General features: G+C 52.5%; 1 protein-coding gene across 5 annotated transcripts in view; it reads right to left on the minus strand.

The window, feature by feature from the left end:
* Positions 1-21,128, minus strand: part of EPS15L1 (epidermal growth factor receptor pathway substrate 15 like 1) — a 99,053-nt gene that overhangs the window by 17,933 nt on the left and 59,992 nt on the right. For 3 of the 5 annotated variants that reach the window (XM_047097640.1, XM_047097644.1, XM_047097641.1), the window contains exons 16-22: positions 20,488-20,652; positions 15,530-15,653; positions 14,518-14,568; positions 13,734-13,870; positions 9,433-9,493; positions 8,435-8,517; positions 2,069-2,201 (exon numbers count right to left, since the gene is read on the minus strand). In XM_047097640.1, the coding sequence (XP_046953596.1) occupies positions 2,069-2,201; positions 8,435-8,517; positions 9,433-9,493; positions 13,734-13,870; positions 14,518-14,568; positions 15,530-15,653; positions 20,488-20,652 (754 nt within the window). The remainder of the gene's footprint in view (positions 1-2,068; positions 2,202-8,434; positions 8,518-9,432; positions 9,494-13,733; positions 13,871-14,517; positions 14,569-15,529; positions 15,654-20,487; positions 20,653-21,128) is intronic. The other 2 variants (XM_047097643.1, XM_047097645.1) reach the window with 1 other exon arrangement.

A 21,128-nucleotide genomic window follows, 5' to 3' on the forward strand; every position in this document is an offset into this window, starting at 1 on the left:
CTGCGCACACATCGCCAATCTCCAGAGCACTCTGAACCTCATTCCAACTGTTGACAGGGATGGAGAGGCCCAGGGGGGGCAGGTCGCTGGGTCCAGGGCTGGCCCTGCTGCCACTTTGCTGGGTGACAGTGGGTGGCCCACGTGACCTCTCTCACTTCCCTTTCCTCTTCTGAGAAACGACCATCATGGTGCCCGTCCTCTCTTGGAGGTCTTGCTAGGTAAGCTGGCTAGGGAACAGACCCACAAGTGCTCCCTGAGGGTCTATGGACATGAACAGGATATTTGGGGCACCAGCACCTCACCGGCCACGGCAGAGCAAGGGTACGGTGGCCCAAAGCCAAGAGCAAAGCAGCCTGAGACTCCCCAGAATACAGGCCCAAACCTCTCCCAAATGCGGATAGCTTCTCTGCTTTCTAAGTCCGCGGTGCGCTACAAGCAGAAGCCCAAACGGGGCGCGGAGGCTTTGCAGAGGGTGACACGAGGGGGAAGGGGACAGTGAAGAGCAAGTTTAAATGCAGATCCGGCACTGGTTCAAGTAAGGGGAGGAGGCGGAAATAAGAGTTTCCAAGAAACCCTGAGCGTGAAGTTCTGGAGCATCTCCTTGAGGCCCGACACCTCCTGCACTGTCCCGTGTACGAGCCCGTGTGTGCGTGAGAACGTGACGTGTGCAACGCACATGCAGGTGCGTGGGAGCACTGTGTGAGAACACGTACAGGCGAGGGTGCACGGGAATGTGTGCATGTGTGCACACGCGTCTGCACGTGTGAGCAGCACGTGAGCATGTGAGCACGCACATAGGCACATAAGCGTGAACCCATGCGTGGGTGGGGGGTATGCAGGCGTGTGCACGCATGCTGTGGCTCCCTTCTTTCAGGTGGAGCACGGAGGCCTGATGACTTTTCATCAGGAGACTGTCAGGGTCCCCGTAGAGCCGCCCTGAAGGCGGGGCTCCCGTCCTCCTGAAAGCAAGCCGTAGCTCTCTCAGGTGATATGACAGGGCAGGCGGCCTCTTAAAAATAACTTGCCCTCCCTTCACCTCTGCTAAGAGGAAGACTTTGGCGGGTGGACCTTGCGTGGGATGACTGGAGGGCCTGGGACCAATGACCAGGTGTCACTAGAGAGTTCCACGGGCCACCGAGTGGAGCCCCAGGCGGACTGAAGGGCAGAAGCTACCTCAGGCAGGACCAAGTTTCGAGGGAGCGTGTGGGTCTCCTATGGCCACCCACTCAGGACAGCGTCGCGGAGACTGCCTGAAGCCAGGGCAGCAAGAAAACAGTAAGCAGGGGTGGAGGAAGGGGCTAGGAAATTGCAGTGAATCCCTCTGCCACTCGAAACAACAGCTTTCTCCTTTCGAGTCCGGCAACCTGGCCTGTCAGCCTGTGGCCGTCATAGGAGACAGAGTCCCCACACAAGCTCTGAGTCCTCGGCCTCCTCAGGGGGACACCTGGGCCCTCTCCTGAGAGTGGGGCCCCAGGGGCAGGACCGAGAGAGAGATCAGCAGCACCAGCCACAGCCAGGACGGGCCAGGTCTACAGGAAGCCCCCTGCTTAGAGCTTTTCGGGAGCGACACCGGGCGGGAGCCAAGCAGAAAAGAGCCCAGAGCCACCTGCCTCCTCTTGCATCAAGCACAGCCAAAAGGACCACCACCCCAAACCCCACGCCGAGTCCTTAACCAGCAGGGAGGCACTGGATCGAGGGGGAGGCCTCAGCCAACTTGGAAAACAGCTCGGGTGGGAGGGGAAGCCAGAGGGGCCACCAGATCTTGACCACACACGCCACCACAAGGGCTGAGCCCTGGGCCTTCTGGAGACCACCCCGGAGGCCCACTCTGAGCCTGGAGCCCAGGGGCCCCCAGGACAGGGTGAGGGTGGGTGGGGTGGGAGGCGCGCTCCAGGCACACACTGTGCACGGACCCAGGCCTAAGCGGGAGGGAGACCCTCTTGCGCCAAGCGTGGGGCCCCCGACATCTGCTCCACTCTGGTCTGGTGAACAGAGAAGCCCCTGGTCCCCCTACCGCCGCCGGCCTGCGACGGGGGGCGGGCGCTGCGAGAGAAGAAAGCGTACTGACCGCTGGGCGGTTTAGGCCGCGGAGGAGCAGGTTTCTTCGGAGGCAGAGCGGGAGTGTCCTGTTTACTTTTAAAGGGGTCATCTGGGAATCCTGCCCCTCCAAAGGAGGAGGTGAAAGGACCAGAAGTTGGGGGCTGTAAGAGAGGACACGAAAGAGAGGCAAAAATAATCGTTAAAACGGAGGCAACGGATGTCCATTCAGCCAACGCTCACGTACCGAGAGCCTCGGCGAGGCCCCCAACCCTCCGGGGCTCTGCGGCACGGCCCCACGGGGACCCGGGTCTCTCCCAAGACCCCTGCTTTCCTCCACCCTCAACAGCCAGGGTCCTCTGGCCTGTGAGGGGCAAGCCAGCGAACAGAGAGCAGGCGAGAGCTGCCCTGTGCCTTGATGGGCTGATGTCACAAGAGGGGTGTGGCCTGCCACACGCACCATCCTACCCACACAGGGACACTGAGTCTTTCCTGACCCCAGGGTCCCCTGGGCCTCCTGCTCATGCTTCAGCGATGGGCCCCGCCCAAGCCCTCGCAGTAGCTGCAGTCCCTTCCGAGTGCCGCCTCTGGGCTGAGCACCGGGTCAGAACGGCAGCGGAGCACCCCCTCGCCCCCAGGTGGCCCGAGGGTGCTGCTGCCCCGCCCACTCCGGCCGGCACCGGCTCAGCTGCCTCTGCCAGGCTCCTCTCACCTCCAGCACGGCCCTTCCACCCCCACCCCCCCACCTCAAATGCAACTCAGAGCCGCCCTCCCAGTGAGACACATGCACGGGTGGGCAGGGGGATAGAGGGGACAGGTAGGTGTACAGCAGTCTGCAGCCCCAGTGCCCACAGGTGGCCTCCACAGCGCTCTTCAAGGTACAGGGGGACTTCGGCAGCGCCCCCCCACTGCCCGATTCTTCCGCCTCATCCCTGGGCCGCCCCCATCCCCTCGACAACTCCCCGGTCCCTGGAACTCCTTGCGCCCCACTGCACACGGGGTCTCCAGCTGGGACAAGCTCTACCTCATCCACCCTGATCCCCTCTTGTTCTCAGAGACTGACCGAGCCTCACCGCCGCCCCCAGAGTCCCTTCTGCCAACTGTGCCTGCCTGATATCCTGGTGGGACGCCACAGGACACACGTCACCATGCGAAGGCACGGGCCCCCGCCCAGGTGGTGGGGCAGCCCTGTGGCGGGCCGTGACTCGTCTCCGTGGGCAGCTCGTGTGCAGAGTGCCAGTACGGTGCCGGGCCACGACAAACCCCCAGCGGCAGACGGACGAGCTGCAGGTGGGCCAGCGCAGGTTCTGGGTGACAGGGCCTGAGTCCTCCCTCCTCTGGGATCCAGTCATGGCACACAGCTCCCCCTCCCCTGGGATCTGAGCACAGGGATAATGACGTGCAACCCCCGCCCCAGGCACAGTCATAGACACCAGGCTCCAGTGGGGAAGAGGTGGCCAGCCCACAACGAGAGGGACATCCTGCTGGGCAATCCTGGTCCCCTCTACCAGCCCTCCGAGACCTCTCGGGTGGGAGATGTTGGCTCCTTGCTGATCTTCTCGTCTTCAACGACGCTTTACACACAGGGAAACTGAGGCACAGAGGCGATGCAGCCTACAGCCACAGAGCACCTCAGTGGTGGAGTCAGGGAGTTAGGAAGCCACGTCATCTGCCTCCGGGGCCAGGGCCCTCCACTGCCGGCGGCCTACCCCCCGCGATAGGTCTGGGGCCTTGAACCAGGCCGAGCTCTGTCCTCGGGCCCAGAGAGACACAGGTGGATGCAGCCAAGAGGCAGAACAGGTCGCGGGGTCAGTGGGACAGCAAAAGCCCTGAGGAAGACGGGGGTCCCCTGCCAAGACCATGCCGGCCCCCCAGGAAGCTCAGAGCAAGAGGGGCAGACGGGGCTGGCAGGACTGTGGTAGGGCAAGGAGGTTCTTCCCTCCGCGGCCACTGCCCCCCCCCGTTCTGGGCTCGGTGGACACCTGTCCTTTTAGGAACAGAAGGCAGGGAGTCCTGCAGCTCAAGTTTCTGGAACGTCTGCACTACAGAGTGCAGTGGTCAGGAGGAGGCTGGGAGGCCCTGCCTGGGCTGGAGGCCCGGCCCTGCCACAGCCAACTGCTCAGTGCCTCAGCTTCCACATCCGTGAAATGGCCATAATGACAGGCCCTCGCTCTAGGGCTGCAGCAAAAATGCAACGAAGTCACGTGTGAACAGCTCCAACAGGCACCCCAAAAACACTGGCCCAAGATGGCAAAATGATCATGCCAAGGGTGTGGCCGTGGTCAAATTCTTTTAGATGCCCATAGGAACCTGCGGATGCCCCATCAGCTACTGATGTTTTATTCCTGCCGTTTCCCATTAACCACAGACCCTGCCCCTGGAGGGCGACAGCGTGAGAGTTGAGGCGAAGTGTCAAGGTCTATTTAGAGTCTGTAGTCTGGGAATGGGGGTAAGGGGTAGGTGGGCAAAGTTGCTGGGAGAGCATGTGGGTTCTGCTCCTGCCCCCGCCATTCACCAAACACAGGCTCATGCGATTTCTGCACAACCTGAGACAGGCAGGCGGGAATCAAAACCAATTTCTTAGCAGGGAGGTGGCATGACCAGCCCAAAGGCCCCCCACGTGGACCCCAGTCTTCGTCCCGACTGTTGGGAATGCACCAGCTCTGGAGTGGCAGCTGGAGCCCTCTGGACACACCCCGCTGTGCGTCGGGTACACGGGGTCCCTGTCCATCCAGCCCACGAGCTGCAGCCTGGACCACGAGCCGTAACGGTGGTCCCAGCTGGTGGAGGGCACTTGCAGGCCAGGATGTCCCTCTGTCCCCTGTGTGCTCAAACCCACTGAGCTGGTGAGCTCCCTCCAGTGGGACAGGGCTCCACCCATAAAGGCCCACTCCCACCACGTCCGTGAGCCACAGCACTTCTAACACCACACAGCCCGCGAGCAACATTTCCGAATCCCAATTTTCACAACTCCAGGTTTCCCAAGAAGCCTCCTCTGGGACCCGACCCGTTCCTCCTCAGGCTGCAGCTTCAGGGAAAGTCGCTATTTTTAGAAGGGTTTCAGTAAAGCCGGCAGGGGCTCTCCGGGCTGGCACAGCGTGAAGCGTGCTCAGAAAGAAAAAAAAAGAAAAAGAAGAGAAAAGCCACTATAAAAAGCACCTCTGAGAGGAACATGTTTGGGTTCACGGTTTAAAGAGTTGGTTTAAAGCAAGCTACTCTCACCTTTTAAGAAACGGCCCTAAATAGGAATGCATAGCTTTAAAAACCACTGGAAAAGCGACTGGAAAGGGCCTGATGACCAGCCAAGGACTGCACGGATGGCTTTTTTTCATGGGGGGAGGGAGTGAAATAATTATGTTCAGGTCTTGTTCTTACTCTCAGATGCTCAGAATTTGTTCTTAAAGCAAGGGGATGGATTAACACGGGTCTAAAAACATCTCTGCGGGTTGGGGGGTGGGAGGACCTCCCCTGCCAGCAGCAAGCCCGAAGATTCTCCCGAAGGAATGTGCTGGAACCAGCTCTCTGGAGGTCACCTTCCCTCTGCACCGCCACGCAGAGGAGGACACCTCGACTTAGGGTGGAGTCAAGAAAGGGCTCCGTGTGCATCGCCTTGCCACCCCACTCAGAAGGGGAAAAGCTGGCAATGTAAAAAACACACACAAAAAAACAAAACCAAGAAGCCAAAAAAAAAAAAAGCCTTCTCGCCACTTTACTTTCATTTCCTTCAGCATTTTATTTATACACACGATGTTTTTCTTGAAAAACAGAAAGAGAACCGAAGGGGAAAACAGAGTCCTACCAGGTTAGGGCTCAGTGCACAGCTGGACAAGTGGCAGGACACTGGGAGGTGACGGGAGCGTGGAAACAAAACAAAGGAGCACTGGAGACAAATTTTCCACGGCCCCGTCCAGCTCCGTCCAGCCGGTGCCTCCAACAGGAAGGGGCCACCAGCTCTGGAGTCACAAGTGCACGTGTGTGTGCAGCCTGATCGAGGGACACGAGGACAAGGAGAGGGAAGCCCAGAGCCCATCCAGACTGGCCGCCCTGCGCAGCCCCCGCCAGCCCACGCAGCCTCGATGAGGACACCTCTCAAAAGGGCACCTCTTGTGCCCTTGTCCTTGTCTCAGCTCTGGCCACTGGCGGCTCACTCCCTCTGTCTTTGGGGCCAGCCTCCCAAAGGGAGAGGGCTCGCTGGAGGACAGCTGGAGAATGCAATGCAGGCCCCTTCGTTTGGGGACTGCTGCCACCGTGTGGCACAAGTTTTCTGCTTTCAAGAGGTGATTTTCCTGCCTACTAAGCAGGGACGAGAAAGCGAAGGACGCACAGCTCCACTCCAGGAGCAGGGAGGGCCGTGTGTAACAGCCGCCAAGTGATAGGCAAACGTCCGAGCAAATCTCCTGTCCTGGGGCCTTCTGGCCAATCCCAGACAGCATCCTGACCGTCCGAGTCCCAGCGTTCCCACACGAGGGACGGAGGCTTGCTCCCCACAGGCACTGCAATGAGAGGCAGCTACACCAGCACCTCCGAGCTCCCTCCTGTGACAGCCGATGGCTAAGCAGACACCCTCTCTCTGGCCAGAAACTGGGTTTGCTACCTTGACAAAGTACGCTCAATGTGCTTCTCTGAAAACCCGAACGGAGTCTCAAAGGTTTCTCAGAAGCCGTGTGCCACAATCACACAGTGGCTCACCACAAGCGCTCAGTGCCCAGACGAGCGTGTGTCCCTCAGGCTGAGTGCACGTGGGGCCAGCAGGCCCCCCCGGGGGGCTGGCTCGGCGGGGACGGGTGGGGGAGGGGTGGGGGCTGCCCAGCAGGGGTGGGCAGCGTGCAGGAAGCAAGTGACTCCTTGCTGCGGATGCTCGGCTCCCACGTGCTCCGAGATGCCCTCCCCAGCTCCCTCTCCACCATCTGGCTTGTGAGCCTTCCCCACTAGGAGGGAAGACCAGGGATGGGGACGGGCTCCCGCTTGTGGCCGCCACCCGCCCCACACACACCACGGCGACGGCACCTGGGCGGGAGCAGGTGGATACTGAAGACTGCGGGAGTGAGTGAAGAAGCATGGCTCTGGGGCCGCGGGCTGTGAGGCCCTCACCCGCCTGCAGGGACTATCAGCAAAGCAGCAGAGCACAAGTGGGTCCTCGGGACGGGGCCCTGAGGCCCACATGGGGCACACCTAATGCCGCTTTCCCGAACTCTTATCAGAGAGGTACGTACTCATACTGAAAACCAAGGGACGCTAAAGATTATAACGAAGATCTGCAGACCCTCGGACCATTGCCTTTCCCACTCACCATGGCCGACGTTTTTGACTTCTTCGCGGTTTCTTCTGAGATTTACCTCTATAATCATGGGCATCTACTGCTATTTCTTGATCTGTCCATTTTGGACATGATCTACTGACTTTTTGCTACGTTAAAGATTTAGCATTCTCAGGGCAACGCTCAGTTGGTGGGTGGCTCAGTGGGTTAAGCACCCGACTCTTGATTTCGGCTCAGGTCACGATCTCATGGTTCATGAGACGGACCCCCACGCTGGGCTCTGCACTAAGCACGGAGCCTGCTTGGGATTCTCTCTCTCTCTCTCTCTCTCTCTCTCTCTCTCTCTCCCTCCCTCCCTCCCTCCCTCCCTCCCTCTCTCTCCCTCTCTCTCCCTCTCTCCCTGTCCCTCCTCCGCTCACGTTTGTGCATTCTCTCTCAAAATAAATAAATAAATGATAGAGCTTCCTAGCCACAACTCCCAGCCCCTCGCACAACAGGACCCCGACACCACCAGGGGCTATATTCGCCTGACCGTGGCACGCAGCTACTGCCCAGCCCGACAAGTGCAGGAGTGTCATCTGTCTTGAACCTGTGTATTTGTTCACAAAACCCAGCCCTCACTTTCCAAACCCTTCTCGGGTTCTCACGGGCAGCTCCCACTTACGTAACCGGCCCACGTTCTCCGGATCCCTCCCGCCTGCCAGCCTGCAGCCCACAGTTCCAGTCTCAGCTGCACGCACACCAGGCCTGGCACCCGTGACCCTCCTGAGTCCCCTGTGCCTAATGCCTTCTCTCCTCTGGGTCTGTGCAGCCACAACTTTATTGCCTAAGATCTGGCAGCTATAACAGACACCAGTAGGACTGGGGGGAGCCCGTGACACGTAGGCCTCGTGGAGGGATTCAGGGCTCTGGCAGTTTCACTCAGAGGAAGGGAAATGGAGCCAATCACAACCACAGGCATTTTCTAGACCCTGCCTGCCGGCTCACGGCCTCACATGAGGATGCGTTTCAGAGTCTGACAGGTGCCGAGGAAATACATACGTGGTATTAATAATTATGCCTGGCTGCTCACGACAAGACCACGACAAGAGGCACAAAGACACTGGCAGAGGCACACGTGCTCCGTGGGTGGGGCTTTACCTTGGACATCTGGCTGAAGTCGGCAAAGCCCTCAGCACTATTGAAGGACCCACTTCCAAAGGGGTCTAAGGTTCCAAAGGGACCTGCAAAGTGGCACCAACAGACGCAGAGTTACAGGGCGCTCAGGGAACACACCTCCTGGGGTCAGGGTCAGGTGCTGCCTCTCCATATTCCACGGCCCCCAGCGCGGGACATCTGAGGAGGTGGCCAGGGCCGTGCACCTGGACGCAGGCCCTCAACAAGGCCTCCCTGGCCCCACCTGCGCTGGCTCATGGTTGGTCTAGCTCGGCCGGAAGTCTCTTGCTGTGACGGCCGCCTAGGGGACAGCCACAGGGACTCTGCCCCATCTGTACTTCTAGCCAGCACTGCTCACGGTCAGCAGACTAGTGACAGGTGTGGAAGCACAGCCCGGGTCAGGGAGGGGGGTGCAGTTCTGCAGTGACCCACCACCAGCGCCATGTATGTGGGGTGCCTGTCCGTGCAGTTTGCCAAGCTTTCTCCTTTGGGGGGGCAATTTGCCTGGATAACCCCCACACCCACCTATGGTAATGAACTCTAGGCAAGCACGAGCTGCTAGGCAAGGCAGTAGGACCAAGCAGGGACTGTCCCCCAGAACCAGGGGGAGTCCACAAATGCTCCCCTCCCTCAATGCAGAAGCCAGTACCCTCGGTCAAACTTTGGATCCTTTTAGGAAAAAGATCCGAAGGTACAAACCAGAGATCCGTAAGGAGCAATGAGCAAAGAGCAACCAGTAACAGTGGTGTTATTACTGACTTCATCCCTACTGCCGACCTCCCTTTCCACAAAGATGAGCAGTGGCGGGGGCAGGGGGAGGTATAGCTGGCTTTGGCTAAAGTGCTTCCGGCGAGGATCTGGGTGCCCCTGGCTAATGACAAAAACTTTGAGGACACACAGCTTTGGAAATAAAACCATCACCGGGTGGGCTCCCTCCACTGGCAGCGGGGAGGGTCAGAAGGAAAATAAGCCATCGGTCTCACCTGATCCTTTTGAGGAGACACTGGAGGATGAAAAAGGTTCACTGGATTCAAAGGGGTCGAGCTGAGTGAAAGGAGAGAGGAAGAGTGAAAAGCAGTTCACTCATTTACCCAGCCATTCGTTCAACCACACACTGTCCTGACATCTGGTGCTGGCCACGAGGAGGATAAAATGATTTGTACTAAACCCTGGTGGAGTAAAATCCCCACAGGCCAAACCCTCCTGCAGATAACGCCTCTAAACTCTGGACAAGATACAAAACACAGGTAAATACAAGCAACCACCCGAAAGCTCAGGAAGTGAACCACAGCAGGAAGACTCTGGACGAGAATTCAAAGTGGGCAGGAATGAACAGAACCAGGTTGAATCTTCTGTCTGGACAGCTGTAACCTGAGGGCTTTGCGAAGCTAAGACCCCAACAGAAAACTCGCCGTCCGGACTCTCTGGAGGAACAGAGCAGTATCCAGTCACCACGAAAGAGCACTCATGATACACAGGATACGTTTCTAAAGAACCAGAAAAACGTGGTCAGTTCTCAAGGGAAAAGACAATCAATAGAACCAATCCCAAGATGCCCCAGATGCTGGAATTCTTAGATGAGGACGACTTTAAAGCAGTAACAACTGTGCTCAGTGAAGTAAAGGAAAATACTCTTAAGAGGAATGGGTAATCTTAGCAGAAAAACAGCAACCACACAAAGAAACAAATGGAAATTCTAAAACTGAAAAATGTACACTATCTAGAATAAAACTTCACTAGGTCAGCTACACAACAGATAGAGAAAAAAGTAAGTGAGACAGAAGACAGATCTGAAGAAATTATCCAATCTACAAGAAAAAAAGAGAGAGAGAGAAAGAAGAATGAGAAAACAGAGCCTCAGGGACTTGTGGTGACATCAGCAAAAGCTCTAACATATAAGTAACTGTAATCTCACAAAGATAGAAGAGAACAGGGGAGACAAAGAAAATGTTTAAGTAACAGCCCAAAACTTGCAAAGTCCAGTAAAAGATTAGAGATTTATGAACCTCAGCAAACCCCAAACAACATAAATACAAAGAAAACCACATACATATGCTTCACAAACTACTGAAAGGCAGAGAGAGACAGAGAGACAGAGAGGGAGAGACAGAGAGACAGAGAGACAGAGAGACAGAGAGGGAGAAAGCAGCCAGAGAAGAACAGGATGGTACATTTGGGAGAACAAGTGCCTGAGACTGACGGCTTCTCCTCAAGGACAAGGAAGGCCAGAAAGCAGTGGAACAATACCCTCAAAGTGCTGAAAGGGGCAAAAACCACTAGCTCAAGCAGCGATACCCTTCAAGAATGACAACAAAGCAGACCTGTATTAGAAGAGGTGCCAGACCAAGTTCTTCAGGCTTAAGGAAAAGGATAATGGGAGGAAACGTCAGATCCGGAGGAAGGAATAAAGAGCAAATGGCAAATATATGGGCAAAAATAAACAGACCACTTTTTTCCTCTTTAAAATTTCTTTTACATACATACAGTGGATTAAGGCAAAACTTAAACGACTGTCTTCCAGGGTTTATGACGTATTTAGACATATTATATTCGTAGGACACCTGTAACATAAGAGGAGACACTGCTGGCTAGGGAGGAGGTGGATAAAGGGATCTATCCTTTAGACAGGATCGTTATCCCCCCAAGAAAATTTGGCTGCAAGTTTTCTACATTTTACATAAAGTGATGTAACGTTCACTCCAAGGAGCCTATGAAAAGTTAAGGGCGTATATGGTAATCCCTAAAGCAACCTCTAAAAAATAATAGAAATAGATATAGGTAAAATAGGCCAAAAGATACTAGAAAATGGAATTCTAGAAAATATTCAAATAGTCTAAAAGAAGGCAGAGGGGTGTCCGGGTGGTTCAGTCGGTTGAGTGTCTGACTCTTGATTTCAGCTCAGGTCATGGTCCCAGGGTCGTGGGATCGAGCCCCACATCAGGCTGTGCACTGAGCATGGAGCCTGCTTAAGAGTCTCTCTCTCCCTCTGCCCCTCTCCCCTAGTGCATTCTCTCTCTCTCAAATAAATAAATAAATAAATAAATAAATAAATAAATAAATAAAAGAAGGCAGAAAGGGAATAGAGTGACAAAACAAAGGGGATAAAGAACAAGCAAATAATAAAATAGACTCAAATCTAACCACAACAATAACTGAATTAAATGTTAATGGTCTAAATACTCCATTTCGAAGGCAGAGATTTCCAGACTGGATTGACCAGCAGCCCCAACTACATGCTTGCTCTAAAAGACCCTTCATATATAGAAACCCATTTATTGAAAGTAAATGGATGAAAAAAGGTATAGCGTACAAAGAGTAAGCATAAGGAGGATGAGGCAACTATTTTAATAGATAGAACAGATCTCAAGACAAAGGTGTCACCAGAGGAAGAAAGAAAGCTTTTATAATGATAAAAGGGTCACTGCATCACGGTGATACAACCAGCAGAAATGTGTAGGCACCAGACAGAGCTTCAAAATACATGAAGCAAAACTTGACCGAATTAACGGGGCTATAGACAATTCCACAATCACAGATTTTTAACATTCCTCTCTCAGCAATTGGGAAAGCTATAAAACAAACAAACAAACAGAAAACAGTAAAGACACAAATGATCTGAACAGTACTATCAACCACACTGATGTAATTCGCATTTATAGAACCTGACAACCATAGATAAACATTCTTCTCAATTATACAGTATGGACACCAATGCAAACCATAAAATGAATATAAACAAATTTAAAAGGATCGCAAAGGGGCGCCTGGGTGGCGCAGTCGGTTAAGCGTCCGACTTCAGCCAGGTCACGATCTCGCGGTCCGTGAGTTCGAGCCCCGCGTCGGGCTCTGGGCTGATGGCTCAGAGCCTGGAGCCTGTTTCCGATTCTGTGTCTCCCTCTCTCTCTGCCCCTCCCCCGTTCATGCTCTGTCTCTCTCTGTCCCAAAAATAAATAAACGTTGAAAAAAAAATTAAAAAAAAAAAAAAAAAAAAAAAAGGACCGCAAAAAATACAAAACATGTTCCCTAGGAGCATATTTAATTAGAAATCGATACTATAAGACACGTAAAAGAAAAAAAAAACCAAGTATCTGGAAACAAAACAGTATTTTAAATAATACATGGTTCAACAGAGATATCGCAAGGGAAACTAGAACATACCACAAACAAAAGGCAGTAAAGATAGAACATATCAAAATGCGTGGAATGTGGCTAAGCAGTGCTCAGGGCAAAATGTGTAGTTTGAAAACATTTATATTAGAAAAAACGGTCTAAGATCAGTGACCTGAGGTTGAATCTTCAGATGTTAGAAATGGAAGAGCAAAGTACTAACCCAAAAGAGGAGGAAGGAAATAATAAAAAGCAGAAATCAGTGAAATAGAAACAAACAGGAGGGGAAATTAACATAACCAAAAGCTGGTTGATGGACAAGCTCACCAAAATTGATCCACAGAGAGTGAGAACACACATCACACACAGCTCAATACCAAGAATGAAAGGGGGTCCCCGCGACAGGTCTCACAGACGGAAACGTTACAAACCAATCCTGGCCTTCAAGAAACCCTGGGTCTAGAGGGACAGACAGGGCACGTGTAGGGCTTTGGAAGAGATATAGCCCAGAACATGAAAGGAGGCTATAAGTCGCCCTCCCCTAGACATGAGAATTCTCTGTTCAATCAGAGTCACTGTTTTTCTTTTCAAATCCTAGCTGACAGCCATTTAATGCAGTGTGTTGGGCCTAACACTGCAAAACACACGGTCCGCTAGATGCTGGGGGTGGAGAGGGGCACGTGAGTGCCTCACACACTAAGTGCTGCCAGGAAGATGGCAGGGTGGTCATGTGGAACGTGTGATGCTTTGTTTTGTTTCATTTTTGTTGGGAGATGGGGTCGCAGTGGGGCAGGCGACAGAACAGAGAAGCCAGCCAGTGGGCCTGAGCTGAAGTGACAGGGGCACAGGAAGGAACAGAGAAAAGAGAGCTATTCGGGGCCCAACCCATCCTGACGCGGGCTCAGTGCACCTCTGAACGTGACCCCTGATTCATGGGACAAGCCTCACAGGGACTAGTCACCTCACCTTCCAGGAGTAGGACATGCCCGTGGCCCAGCTCCCGGAGAACCGTGTGGCGCTCACGGCCTACGCGCACACATGTCAGGCTTCGCGAGCTCAGTCCACATGTTGGAGCCCTGGACTCGGCCCAGGGGTGGGCGGGGGATAAGGAAGGGCCACTTTCGTGTGCGCCAAGGGCACACACGGGCAGCACCTAGGCCTCCCAGGTGACACTCACCTTTGAGGGTAAGGAAGGGTTTTTCGTGAACGGGTCTGAGGTAAATGGGTCATTCTTTGTCTGTTTCTTAAAGAAGTCGTCAGGTGCAGAGCCACGGAACGGGTCGCTTTCTTTGAAAGGATCCCCTCCAAATGGATCTAGAAGGTGTTTTGGAAAGCGAAGAAAAACATGCCCCATGAATAAACAACACTGCGCTTAGTGAAAGAACCCAAACATAAAAGAGTGCGTAGCTGACTGATGCCCCTTATATGAGATTCTAGAAAAGGTAAAAACCATAATGACAGAAAGCAGATCAGTGATTGCTAGGGACCCGGGGATGGGGGTAGGAGGCAGAAGAGAACCTTCTGGGATGATGGAAATGTTCTCACCTAACTCAAAACTCATTTATCAAAACTCATCTAATTATACACTTAAAATTGGTGAATTCTGCTGTGTATAAATTACACCTCCCGACAAAGCTGACTTTAATAATGAAAACACAGGTAAATCCAGAGATAGACAGCAGATTGGTGGTTGCCTGGGGCTGGAGGAGGAGGGCGTGACTGCTCATGGGGATAAGGTTTCCTTTTAGGGGATGGAAACATTCTAGAACTACACACAGGTGGTGGTTGTACATTAAGAATGTACCGAATGCCACTGAATTGTCACTTTAAAAATGTTGAGTTTTGTGTTCTACGAATTTCACCTCAGCAAAAAAAAAAAAAAAAAAAAGAAAGAAGTAGATAAATAAGGGTGAGGACCAGTCCATGAAAAACCAAAAAGCCTCTTCCACAAAGGCTTTTACCTGCTGAAGCGGTCTGTTGTTCTGCAAAGGGGTCATTCTGGAACGGGTCACCTAGATCGGAGGAGAGAGGAATGTTTAGCTCTACCGTAGAAATGACCCTGGCATATCCAAGGAGGAGCAGCGACTGGCCGAGGCGGCTGTTCCCAGCTGGGGGGTTCAGGACGAAATGAGGCACCACTGGCTGCTCGACACGGGGCCGCAGCGGGGGGAAATGTGGAACGAGCCAGAATTCACTGCTTGCTCGCTCTCCGCCATGCTACACTCTTGTACCTCATTCTCCCTCTCACCTCCCCCAGCCAGGACAACACAGGGCCCGACCCACGGCCAGCCCCAGTGTGAGGACGAGCTCCACACATCTGAGCTTCCAGAGCCGCCCGGTGTCGCTTTGGTCCTGTGGTGCTTCGATTCCACACGTGATGCCGGAAAGGCACTCCCCTCTGCCCTCTCCACGCCTCGCCCCTCTCTGTACATTTGCTCAGGGACGTACAGATAGCCTTCCTGGAAATGCTACCTTGCTCTGAAGGACCAAAGCGAGAACATGTATCTCTAGAAGCCTTCTTAGTTATTCTGGACTCATGTGGGGCTCTGGGCAAATGTGTCTCATCGAGATCTTAGATTTATGTGGGGACTTGTCGCTCACTGAGGAGTCTCACGATCACGACTACCTCTGGTTATCTTATCCATCCCACCAGGGCAGCGAGGGAGAACTTACCACCCTGACAGGAGGATGGGAACCAAAGCGAGCAGAGGTCGAGGGCGGAGCCAGCTGCCCGTGAACATGGGCACCTCGCTGCAAGCTGGGAGCTCAGCTCTTCCCTCCCAACTCTAACACCTCAGCTCCGCAGTGGACCAGGCCGAGGTGCAACACTCTGGTGACCCACGGGGCTCAAAGAACTCCCTTCCCCCTCCATTCCAGAAGGTGCTACTGGCCAACCACTCTGGTCATTGGACAACTCTAACAGGCACAAAGTAAACAGCCCTTCAATGACTAAGTGGGCACCGAGAGAGATACCTTTGAAGGGATCAGCTCCTTTAAATGGGTCGGATTTGAAGGGGTCTTCGGTCTGGAAAGGATCCGGATGCAATTCTTGGGCATTGTTGCTAAATAACAAGGCTTTATTTTTGAAAGGATCGTCCTATAATTTTGTGAAGAGACAGGACAGGAACTTTATTATTTCAAATTTAAAGCAAAGTACAGAATTCCATACCCAACTTGGATGTTTCTCCTTCAAGCAGTGGGACCCTACGGAGAATGACTAAAAAAATCATTGAAATGGGGCACCTGGGTGGCTCAGTCGGTTCAGCGTCCGACTTCTGGCTCAGATCATGATCTCACCGTTTGTGAGTTTGAGCCCCACACTGGGCTCTCTACTCAGCACAGAGACCTCTTCGGATCCTCTGTCCCCTTCTCTCTCTGCCCCTCCCCATTCTCACTCTCAAAAATGAATAAACATTTTGAGAAAATCGTTGAAGAAATATGGACATCATTTCATAACGTGTCAGCACTAGTTCATTCAGTGACAGATGTGAGGGATAAGGTGTTAATGACAGGGGGAGCGGAGTGTGGGGCATGTGGGAACTTTCCGTACGACCTGTTATGTTTTTCTGTAAATCCACCACTCTTGCGAACTAAAAGTTTATTTAAACATTGAGTGGAAGGCAGTCATGTAAACCACCACCAATGGATGGACAGATACACTGAATGCAGTAGGTAAATACACAGGAGTATTGTTTAGCCTTGAGGACGTGATGCTCAGTGAAACAAGCCAGTCATGAAAAGACAAGGACTGTGTGATCTCACTTTAGAAGAGGTCCCCAGAGGAGTCAGGTTTGCAGAGACAGAAAGTAGAACAGTGGGTTCCAGGGACTGGGGAGTCAGTGGTTAATGAGCAGAAGAACGTTCTGGGGCCTAGTTGCACATGAATATACTCAGGCATGGTTAAGATGAACGATTTTATGTTCTGTGTGTTTTATCACAATTAGAAATCAAAAATAAGATATTACAAAGTCAGAAGAAAGTGGTATCTTTGGAAGTGTCCAAAGGAAAACGTCACAAGCCAGTCAAGAACCATAGCCTGGGCCTCATTCAAAAGTGTGGCCTCCCTCAACCATCTTTTTCTCATAGAACGTATAGCTAAGTGGGCATGTTTTAAAATGCTGTCTCCACACCAAGAAACACGCTGGCTATTTGCATCTTGGGAGGAAATGAGCTGCTTATGCAGTTGGAACTACTAGAGCATATATAACACTTTGCATTTTGTTTTAAAGTGCTTATTTCTAGAAACAAACAAGCACGTTCAAGCCGGAAGAAAAGACGATTTGCTTTTGAAGAGCACTTTTTTATAGTGGAAAATGGCCCCGATGTGTGTGTGTTGGGGGGTGAGGGGGTACAACCTACACGGGAACAAGCCCCACTCCGTTTAGAAACAGTAAGTGTATTTTGGTTAATGAAGACACACCCTCAGTGAAAACACGAAGGTTTCACTGTGATATGAAAAAGCACAACATCCTCACTGAAGCCAGCAGGTGTGTCGGCACCCGTGGGGCTGGCAAACATCCATTATTCCAACTGACCAAAGCCAAATGATTAAAGAGCTGGGGCTTCCGTAAAAATACAGACAACGGTCACAGGGCCATGACGTCAAAGGTGCCGGAGGAAGATTCCAGACAAGGCCCCCAGCACTCTGTGCTGCTTGACTTCGGAAAGCGGGATGGCTCCCGGAGGCCCTGGGCCAATGGGAAGCCACAGGCTCCTGAAGGACGACAAACACCCCTGTCCTCTGATGAACACGGGATGATTTTTCTTACCTGGGGAACATTACCTGGAGCCTCCAACCACAGGTCTCCCTCCCCAAGGCGGGAAGACCAAGCGGGTTCTTAGGCAAGTAAGTATCGCAAATACTGCGGAAGCGTGCGGCTCCGTAAGGACGTCACAGTGCAAACATGCGAGCTGCAGTCGCCCAACAGATGTCCGACGGGCCTCTCACACACAGATAAGTAGGATGGGGGTGTCCTGATCTAAAGAAGCCGGGCAGCCAAGACGGAAAATCACCCTCTCACGCTGTACCCTGGGGGAAGGAATGGATCTCACCCCAGAAGAAGAGAGATGATGTCCTGGGTACAGTAGCACATTAAGAATGACAGCTTGGTCTCAGAACGAAAGCTTCTATTTAGTTAGAAATTAGCACTGATTTACAAGTTGGTGTTTTTTTTTGGTTTTTTTTTGATGTTTTCAATCATCACTTGGAAGCCTGCCAACTAACAGTGGACGATGGCAGAGAAGAGGCTGTGACTCTAGACGCTTTGGCTGTGAGCCCCCCTGAACTGAAAGCCAGGTCTGTGATCTCTTTCTCAGGTGCAATTATTTGCCTAAGGTAGCAATCGCTCCCTCCCCTTCCAAGGAGAAGCCTAAAAAGACCCCAGCAGGATTCACATACGTGAGGTAACCACCAGTGGTTCTGAGTCCATTTCACAGATTCAGAGCAGAAAATTAGGCTTCCCCTGGTACAGAGATGCCATAAACTCCACCAGCCACTGACCACCTATCAATGAGAACTGAGCCACCTGCCACTTGGGAGACACGGGTGCGGCAGATGAGCACTGGGGTAAATGACAGGTCCTCTAGCAGAGGTAAAATACCTTGAACGTGGAGTTCAGTAACTAGTCCTGAGTTCTGCACTTCTTAAGAAACAGATGTGACAACTCTGAAAGGAGTTTCTGTGACTCTCCCTCCCTTTAGCTAGGGGTTGGGCAGTAGTGTGCTGGTGAACCAGCTCTCTGGGGGGAAAAAAAAAAAAGGCACTGATTGGCAGCTTCGTCCTGTCAATTCCCATGGTGCAAATACTCCCACTGTGGCTGAATTCAAGTCACCAAAAGTTAAACAATCAGGTTACAAAATTCCTATTTAATAATCAGCTCTGGAAAGTCAATAAAGATGGTTCCAGCACGCCAGTGGGGCTGGATGAGATGACAACCCAATCTTTCATGATAAGGTCTTGGCGAGGCTGAAGTCGGGGATGATTTATTGCCTTTTCCTATCATCGTCGGATGAGAGACAAGAAATAAATCTGGCTTTAAGAAGCCTCAGTCTTTGGGACAAAGTAACACGGTATGAGCTGAAAACTAAAGTTAGTGACTTCAGTAGACCTGCCCAGCCGTAGAAACTTCTGGATGCCCCTCTTTGGTTACAGTATTCTCAGGGAACTAAACCCCTCACTGTCACCCACCTCAAAGAGAACTAATGGCTCTCTGGAGCAGTCTCGAAACATTCAAGAGTAAACAAAAAGCCCTCTTCGAAGTGTTTATTAAGAAAAGATAACAAACCGAAAAATGCTTTAAAAACTGTATTTGTACAACAAGATAAATATAGTTTTTCAGACACCGGTTGCAAGTTGCTATGTAACATATCTGACATCGACATTCCAGAATGAATTGCCTATCATGTAAACTTTGCCCCGCTCACAAGATGAACAGAAATGAGGAAAAGATGAAAAATCTGTGGGGGGCGAGGGGAGGGAAAATCACTGGCCACTTGCAAACTGCCAACTTTTTATCCAGGAAACCAATCTTATTCGAACCTGCAAAAGGGTTTAAGCTGTTCCACAAACCAAGATGAAGGAGGGCAAGCGGAAAGCTGTGCGAGGGGGCCAGTGACAGGCGGGAAAAGTAAAATCAGGGTCATGAAGCTGAAATGCACACACTGAGCGGCCAGCCAGCCAAGCGGGCAGTTCTGTCTCACCCAGCGAACGAAGAGTGGACAGTCGTAGTCTGAACTCGGACAATCAAGCTGACGGTGGGCTCAAGAGCAGATACGGAATTCACCCGTTTACAATTCCGTGAGGAAAAGGAATCTGTGAGTGGCAGAGGGAGGCAGTGAGGGCCCAAGACAGGAGACAGATGAGGACACCAACAGCATCTTCTAAGCGATTCGGGGAAGGAGGTATAAGCTTCCCCATAAATTCTTAGGACTGACTACTTGGCTACTGAGGAAAGAAACAGGTCAAGAAATGAACGTGAAGAGCCCAGACTCAAGTTGAGAAAGACAGAGAGACAGAAAGACAGAGAGACAGAGAGAAGCTGTGTGACTACAGGAAGAAGAAGGAATCCACAAAGCCCAGGGCCAGGAGCAAGACAGTTCAGAGGAGTGGCCCCGGACGAGGGGGCAGCAACACGGGGTGAGCGGTCAAAAGGCTTTGGGAGCAGAGCACAGTGAAACCACCGAAACCAAGTGCATCCCATCGGCTCTGTCAGGAGCACAAAGATGCTGTCATCGGCCAGGCTAAAGCGGAAATGGCACACGCTGGGGCTCGGCCACAAGGGCAGGCGCTGGCAGGAAAAAGGGGACGTGATGATATGGGGAAAAAGGGACACCGGCTGGATGTCAGCAGCCCGAGTCCACAGCACCCTGGGAATTGATCAAGGCCCCCGGGGTCATAAGAGCCCAGGTTTTCAGCACACCCCAAAGTGCAGGAGAGGGGCCAGTTCACAGGGCAAACAGCAGTGCCTCAAAGGGCTGTCATTTGTCTTGATCTTCACAAATACATTTGGTTTTCAAGGTGCTCCTTGTGGGAACACGGACACACACACACATTTCTCCCATGCCCCGCCCTCCGCCCCCAACTAGTAGGATGTGGGGTTTCACATGTGTGAGCCTGATCCACTTTTGGTTAGGTTTGGGAAAGCCCTCTGAATTTGGGTGGCTGGCTCACCGAAGACAAGTATCTTTAAAAACTGGTCTTATAAAGGATTCAGGCCTACCCTTGGCTTCGTCCGGGAAGCAAGGATAGCGCACAGCCACGTACCCCGGGCTGCAGGGCCCGTGTGGACACGCAAAGCAGCAGCAAAAACAAGAAACACCCTGCATTTGGACACAATCAAGGCTGGCGAGTGCCGGATCCAGCAAGCAGGGCGTTCTCTGATCCCAACGTGGGACCTAATCCCAGGACTGCAATACGCTTATTCAACCTTTACCATGGCTCCAAAACCGCCCCTCTCTGTCAGGGAGATGGCTTCGCTCAGGTCGGCTAAGTTGGTCAGGCTGGCACCGTGGGCCCCGTCGAGCACCTCGTCATACTGCTCCAGGGTCCTGTGGGCTTCTTGGTGGCTTTCATGCAGCTGGGACAGCTTGCTTCTTGCCTACACGACAAAGATTGATGACGTCACATGGGGTTTAGGGGAAAGGTATCAGGAGAGAGATTTTTTTTCTCCTAACATCCAACCCTGTTGTCCAACTCCGTTCACATGGGGAACTGAATTACTCGCCTACACAGTAGAGGATCCCAAGTGACACGACTTGTAAACCACGAGGTCCTTGTCGCTGCCCCATGAGGCCTCTTTATATCCCTGACCCCTGAGAGAGGCCTGTGTTCAAACAAACATCTGTCAATTCTGAAAAGAACTGAAATTGGTAAAAATCCATGTTCACGATCTGTTCCAAGTGATAGTAAACATTTCCCCTTTATGGGGTTTTATCACCCTGTCCACTGCTCCTTGTCCTGGATAGGGATGTGAGGCCGGGGAAAGGAGGACAATCTATGAAGTCAGACCAGGAATGTTATCTTAACTGTCTCATCCTGTGTGAGACACTGTGTGACCTCTGGCGAGTGACCTAA

Source organism: Lynx rufus, unplaced genomic scaffold (assembly GCF_022079265.1).
Source record: "Lynx rufus isolate CCGP_SWC_20201006 ecotype Redwood Valley unplaced genomic scaffold, mLynRuf1.p SCAF_4, whole genome shotgun sequence".
NCBI classification, from domain to species: Eukaryota; Metazoa; Chordata; class Mammalia; order Carnivora; family Felidae; genus Lynx; species Lynx rufus.